The sequence below is a fragment of the Kogia breviceps genome, chromosome 7 (assembly GCF_026419965.1).
Source record: "Kogia breviceps isolate mKogBre1 chromosome 7, mKogBre1 haplotype 1, whole genome shotgun sequence".
Taxonomy (NCBI): domain Eukaryota; kingdom Metazoa; phylum Chordata; class Mammalia; order Artiodactyla; family Physeteridae; genus Kogia; species Kogia breviceps.
The window spans coordinates 111,624,076-111,631,210 of record NC_081316.1 but is presented as its reverse complement, the minus strand read 5'-3'; the positions used below and the strand labels follow the sequence as shown (position 1 = coordinate 111,631,210).

General features: G+C 53.1%; 1 protein-coding gene across 12 annotated transcripts in view; it reads right to left on the bottom strand.

The window, feature by feature from the left end:
- Nucleotides 1-195: 195 nt before the first annotated feature.
- GRAMD1B (GRAM domain containing 1B) overlaps nucleotides 196-7,135 on the bottom strand; it is a 251,804-nt gene continuing 244,864 nt past the window's right edge. For all 12 annotated transcript variants that reach the window (XM_067039203.1, XM_067039204.1, XM_067039199.1 and 9 more), the window contains one exon: nucleotides 196-5,373. In XM_067039203.1, the coding sequence (XP_066895304.1) occupies nucleotides 5,284-5,373 (90 nt within the window). In that variant the 3' untranslated portion in view covers nucleotides 196-5,283. The remainder of the gene's footprint in view (nucleotides 5,374-7,135) is intronic.

Below are 7,135 nucleotides of genomic sequence, written 5' to 3'. Positions count from 1 at the left end.
CTCTTACCCGTTCCACTTCACCAGGCTGCCGCCCTCCCCTGGGAAGGAGGTCCCAGATGGCTGGCTGTGCGCGTGTGTCTGTGTGTGCCTGTGAACACACGGCTTCAGGGCTTGCTGTGATCCCACCTGGGAAGACCAAAACCACGTGGGACGATGAGGACTGGCGAATCAAGCAATGAACACACACACTGTTGATTATTATGTAGTTCAATACTTTTTTTTTTTCTTTTAATTCATACCGTACTTCCATGGCTCTAGCTACTTTACATTAAGATTTGACCGGGAAGCCTTGTTTGCCTCTAGGTACACTAGCAGTTAAGCTCTTAGACCTTGCGCACAGCGCCGGGCAAAGTACAGTCACAGCTCCAAATACAGATGGCCAGACAACTCAACTGCAATCAACCTGTGTCCGTTCCCATATGTGGCCCAGGGCAGGGGTTGGGGATGCTTGCTGTGCCTCACCCCACCCCCACCCCCATGTCAGGATTCTCCAGGGGCCGCAGGGGCCTCGGACCCATCCCTCCCCACCTTGGAGTCTAGGTTGAGTCGGGGGGAAAGCACCATGGGTTTGGGAAGATGATCTGGTCCATGCAGGGAGTGGTCTGGCCCTAGAGTGCAGGAGAGAGAAATGTGGGGAGCCACACACTGTTGTTGGCCAAAGTGCTTGCTTTTGCTATGCCATCTCACAGCCAGCTGTCTTGCCTGGAGCAGAGGCCGCCATTTTTTGCTTCTGCAGTGTCTCATCGTGTGGAGAGAAGCAAGGAGGGCCAAGGGGGCAGAGGTGACAATGCTCTCTAATGCCTTCACATGTCGGGTACATCGTCTGGCATCAACTCCTCTTGGCAGGCAAGGTGCTTCTCGCCAGCAGCCCAGGCTCCAGTCCAGGCCTCCAGGCCTGCTGAGGACCTCAAGTCGCAACAGGAAATGATGGCCCAGACCCCTGAGCTTCCCCCGGAACGCCAAAACAGGGAGCTGGCTGGGTCCATCACAGCCACGGGCTGGAGCAGGAGTGAGGTAACAAGGCGGGCAGAGAGGTGGAGAGGCGGGGGCAGCTCTCTACACCGTGGGCAAATTCCTGCTCCACATCAGGCAAGCAGGGCCGTTAAAAGATGGCCTTCCAGAAGGTGCCCCTCTCGGACCCAGAAACGCATCTTCTGGAAGAAAACCTAGAGGTGGAGGGGAGCGGGGCCAGCCTGCTGGAAGCTGGGGGATGAGGGTCAAGGACGTTAAGGGGCGGATGGGATGAGTGTCCCACGGCCTAGAGACGAAGGTCGGAGGAGGAGAGAGTCAGGAAGAGAGGTTCTCAGGCTTCCTACTGGCGTGGGCAGGTGGAGTCGGGGTGCCCTACCACCTGGGGGAAGAGAGGAGAGTGCTATTTCTCCTGGGGGCCCCTAGGGAGGAAGGGCTGGCCTTGGCTGCCCTGAAGAGCTAGACGCAGCACGGTGTGGCGCAGAAAGGATTCTTCTGAGACCACACGGTCCGGAAAGATTCTCTCCCTAATCCTTCCTCCAAGATTTCACCCTAAACATGCTGCCTGCAAACGTATGGATACGGTCAAGCTTGGGTCACAGACGGGGCAATGGAGAGAATCCACTTCTACCAAAGCATTCCTCTTGTGCTTTCTTGGTCCTCCCCCTTCCTTGTGATCCCAAGTTCTTAGTGTCAGAGCTCTAAGGCAACCCAAGGATTTTAGCCAAAGCTTCACACTTAATCCAAACCCCAACAAAGCTGGAGACAAAAGAAAGGTGGGAGAAGCAGGGGTGACTTCTCTCCACCGTTTGCTCTAGCGAGGAGGAGGGAGGACGGACAGACGGATGGAAGGCTTCACAGCCCAGGGATGGAAGATGAGCTTAATCCAAGGCGGTGTCCTCCTTGCCACCGAGCTCCTCTTCCCAGCTTAGAGAAAGTCCAAAAGGACCCTTCCCCAAGAACGACTAGGCCAACAAAGGGAGAAACACCCTCCTAGGTTAACACCAAGAAATACAGCAAGCTTCATCTTTCTCCCTCCCCCCCCCCCCCAACAACCCGCCTCTCACTGGACCTCCCTGACCCTCCTAGCGCTGGTACTTAAACAAGATTTAACCACCCTGGATTTCCTGGCAACCTAGACCCTGCCCTACCACTCATCTAAACTCCAGGGAGGCTCTAGTCCAGAAGGCTTGTCCTCTCCTGGCAGGGCACCTTCCAAGTTTGAGAAAGCCCAGTCTCGCCAGTCCCTGACCCAGCTTCCAAGATCATGTCAAAGCTAGAATCCACCTTAGGGACAGTCTAGCTCAAGCCCTTCCTGTTACAGATGAGGTTCCGGAGGCTCAGAGACCGGGGCTGTGTGTGTGTGTGTGTGGGGGGGGGGGGGGGTGACCTGCCCAACAGCAGAGCCAGGACTCAGGCCCAGGTCCCCTGAACCCCTCAGCTCACTGCCCTTCCAGAGAGCTCTAAGTTGCTGATCTTACTGTCCTGGAATGTCATCCCTTTGTCCCAGGGAGGGGGATGGGGGAAAGGAGAGAGTTACAGACACGACTGGCCTCTCCAACACCTGTCCCGGCAATTCCCGCCCAGTCAGCAGGAGTAGAGTGCAGACCCGCTGCTGTTCTCACCTGTCTAGAAACGGCAAAATCTTTGAAACTGAGTGCAAGCTCTCAAGTGTCTCACCACATGAATCCTCGCAGAAAGACTCCTATACCACTGAGTTCTTACGTGAAAAAAACCAAACAACAACGACGAAAACAAAACCAAAAAATGCCCCGGCTGGAAGAAATAACGTAAGAAATGGTGGTTTTAATGCTCCTTTACAAGCCAGGGCTGCCAGCCAGGAGTTACAATGTTATTTATGTGTTTCACTCCCAGGCTGAGCTGCTAGGGCAGAGGCCCCTTCTCTTTGACAGGTTCCTGAATAAAGGGGGAAAGCTTTCGTTTGGGAGTGAACACAGCTGTTGGTTTTCTCCCGGTTTGAAAATCAACAAATTACTAGACTAGAAAGCTCCACAAACGACCCGTGATTCTTAGAAATGAGGCCAAGAGATGCTCCCCACGTGCACACAGTGTCTCCCGGGTTCAAAACCCAGAAATCAAGAGGGTTCCTTGGACATCCCTCCCTGTCACCTACTCCTCCCTGAGAGGGGCCCGAGAGGTGAAGCAAAAGCCGAACGATCCCGCATAGCCAGGCCCACTATACCACTTTAGTCCCAGCAAAGGGTCCTTTTAAAGTCATCCCGAAGGTCCCAATATGGTACCTTTAATAATTGAATAATTTAAAAAATAATTATGCATGAATAAATTAGAGAATTTATCATTTGTCCCTTCCTTTCAAAAGTTTCGGGGAGTAATTTGGACTTCTGGCTACTCCAGCCGGAAAATTCCTAGCAGCCTGCACTGTTTCTTCTTCTTTGGCTCAGGGCCCATGAACCCTAACCCTCACCAGGGTCTCCCATTCAAAGTCCCGGACAGGGACAGAAATGATCTTGAGCCGCTGGCCTGTGGGCCTATGCACACTCCACAGGGATCACATGCAACTCCATTTGCTCATATCTCCTTTTCTTAAGAAGGGATTATCAACGATTCTAGATGACCATTATGGAATCATCCACCATCTCATCCTACTCCCCCTGGGTGGTCTTTAATCGCTGAAGTGGGATGCTCAGGCCAGTCCAAGAGAATATAACATGCTCTTCTTTGGGGCTAGATCAGTGAGCAAATCTACGTTTCTTTCCTCTGCCCCTTCCACCAAGAGGTCCACTAGAACAAGCAATCTGGAGGAGCTCTCCTTGCCGAACTGGCATAATCCTGATCAAGAATCTCTACAGGCTCTCCCTGGGGCCGGCAGGATTCCTTGGGTCATCACAGGGAGAGATAGTAGCTAGTGTGTGAAGGTTGGTAAGCATGCCCAGGTGGGCCGTCGGTTCTGTGAGCCAACCCCCAAAAGGCCCCAGGTGACTCACTTTCCTAACCCATGGTGTTCTTTCTACTCCTTAGGGATCGCATACCTCTCCGGGGCCAGAGGTCACAGAAGGCGCTGGTTGGCCCCTCTGCCAGAACATCCACTCCCAACTCTCAGAAACAGGGTTTGGAATGGCCCTCTGTGGGGTAGACTCGGTCTGGCTTTTTCCTGCCCAAACCTATGCCCCTTGGCCAAATCCATTCCCTCCAAGGCTTAGGTCTTCTTTCATGTGCAAAGTGTCTCAGACGGTCGCTGAGAGGAAATGAGGCTGGCCGCCAAAGACTGCTTGGATATAGGTGCTGAGACTCATAGTAGTTCTGTGGTTAGACCCTACAATTCTTACGTGGCTAGTGCATTCACTCTCTCAAACCCGGGAGGCCCTAGAACACACCCTGATTCATCCTAGAAATCAAATGACAGCTCAAAGGGAAGGGATTAGAGCCACAGACCCGACCTGCTTACAATCGCTAAAAGAGGTTTAACAAGATCAAAAATGCTCCCCCACCCTGACGAATAAACAATGTGCTCTTAGGGCACAGAGGAAAAATAGGGCTTTAGGCACTAAAAAGTGACACTTCACCCAGATCCAGCCTGGGAAAAGACCAGAGAGAGGGGGGGGCGGGGAGGGTGGGAAAGTAAGAAATCCCCAGCCCTTATTGGGTCCACACCCCACGCAGGGTAGAGGAAGGTTACAGGGGGTGATGGAGGAGAATGCCCTTCAGAACACAAGCCCTCAGGAGCCTGTGGCTACAAAGCCCAAACCCTCCAGAGCTGCCTCCCCAGCTGTCCCGCGGTCCTCTGCACCTGACTCACGGTGCGCGGTCCACATACAGGGGGCGGCCTCATATGGCAGAGTTCAGCTTGCGCCCTGCTTTGGATGCTTCCTTGTTCCCAAGAGAACACTTGGGGAAGTGTTGGGTAGGGAAAAAAAGATTCTCGTTTATTTTGGAAACGAATCAAAAGGGGATTAGGGAATGAAGCACCTTAAGCAATGCCCCCTTGAGACTTCTTTTCACGACCCCAGGGTCTTCACAGGCATAACTTTGGCTCCACATCTCCCTTCTCAGAGCCAAGAATGGCCAGCGAGGGAAAGGGTGGGGACGAGAGGGTGGGGAGGAGGAGGAGGATCAGGGGAGGTGGGTGCTGAGAGGCGGTCCCTGCCCTCCTCGGCCCCTCCGCTGGCACAGGGGGCGGGCCCGCTCCTTCTCCCTGGTACATAGGCATTATCTCTTTTTAAAATCTGTATATAATATATATATTTATATTCTCTCTATTTATACACATATATTTATACGGTCTATGTACATGTATTGCACAGGCCTCCTGCAGCTGCCCCTGATCCTGCCTTGTCAGTGATAGCGGTTCCTCTTCTCTTCGCTTTCTGAAGTGTAGTCACGGGCCCTGATGCCGTTCTGAAGATTGATGAGTGAGTCCTTCATCTGTAAGACAGGGAAGGCCACCCCAGCCCGGGTTTGTGCCCTCAGTGGGCTTCTCCGTTCAGCGGCACCCACCCCACCCACATATGGCAGGGACCCCGCCAGGCCAGGGAGCTAAAGGCAGCAGGCTCCTGAAACAAGGGTCGTTCTCAAGGGACACAGTCTCAGGCTGAAGGGGGACGGCCGACCGAGCACTGGGAACACCTGGGGTAAAGTAAGGGGTGCTGCGTCTCAATGATTTGCGGTCCTTGTTTCACCGAATTAAGAATTCTCTCGAAGGAAGGTTCCATTGCTATCAGGACCCGCGTCCGATGCCACCGATTGGCCTTCTCCCTCACTCAGCTAGCTTTCCCAGTGATCCGGAATACACTGTCCTCCTCTCTTGGTACCTTTGCCACACTGTTCCCCCAGCTCGGGCTCTTCTCTCTTGCCCACTCAACCTCACCCATCTACTATCAAGGCCCAGAACAAACCCAAACTTTCTCTGGCTCACAGCCACCTCTCTCTCTCCTGGCCTTTCGTGGACCCCTCAGTAGGGCTCTGCGCTGCAGTCATCTTGATCGGCTTTGTTTCAGCTGTGCTGGGACTGCGCTGTCTTATCCTTACCTTACACACCCCAGGTGCCAAGCAGAAAACTGAGGAGTAGGCTCCTAGCTGTACCCATATCGCTGAATTAACTGAATCTTAACCAAATTTCTTAACCTTCTTGAAGAAACAGATACATCCCTCCTCACGGGGTGGAGTTTACATGGGGCAATTCCAGCGGTAGAGTCCTACCCTGGTTCTAGGTAAGCTGCCTTGTTAACACAGGACGGTTAACAGTTCACAGGTAAACAGTTACGGATTTTGAGACCCTCTGATCTCTCGGCCTAATCCGTCACTTTCTTCTCTTTAGTTCTTTGACATCAGGAGGGATGAGGGGCCCGTTAATGTTCTTTTAAAGGGGACAGAACGATGGGAATTCCCTCGCGGTCCAGTGGTTAGGACTACGGCGCTTTCACTGGCGGGACCTGGGTTCAATCCTCGGTCGGGGAACTAAGATCCCACAAGCCACGCAGCGTGGCACGCCCCCCCTCCACCCCCAACCCCCCAAAAAGGGGGAAACGAAAAACGAAAAACAAAGTCAAGGGAACGGAACGAGACACCAAGCTTAATGCTTGTAGAGTCAAGCCTGCGAGGCTACAGGTCTGCCTGCCCCAAGCTCCTTCTGAAGGAGACCCATCCTGAATAGAATCCCGCAGCTGGAGGGGGACCGGCTCATCCAGTCCAACTGCCCCCCGCCTTTAATTCATAAGTCCCTCACCCCACATCATCGCATCACCCTCTGAGCACTTTCAGTCCTTCAAAGTAGCCCATTCCGTTGCTGGACTGCTCTACCCAGAAGGAGTGTGCTTTTCGTTGATGACTCAAAAATCCGATTCCCTATAACTTCTGGCCCTAGTTCAGTCCCCTGGAGGTTCACAAGCAGTCTAACCCTTCTTCTAGATGTTAGACCCCAACGTCTGAAGACTGTGCTGTGCTGCTCACCCACCCGTCTGCCCTGCTCCTGAGCACATCTTTACTTCTATCAAGCCTTCCTGATAGGCCAGAGCTTCCAAACTCCTTGCTGTGTTGTCTGCCCTCCTTCGGTTAAAAGAAAAATGCCCTCCTTAAACGTGGCTCCAATGGTATGCGTGATTCTCTAAACCCATTAAACTGGATCGTGAGAGCTGCATTAAAATTCTCTCTCCTTAATTTAGAGCTAAGAAACCAAACCATGAAGGGG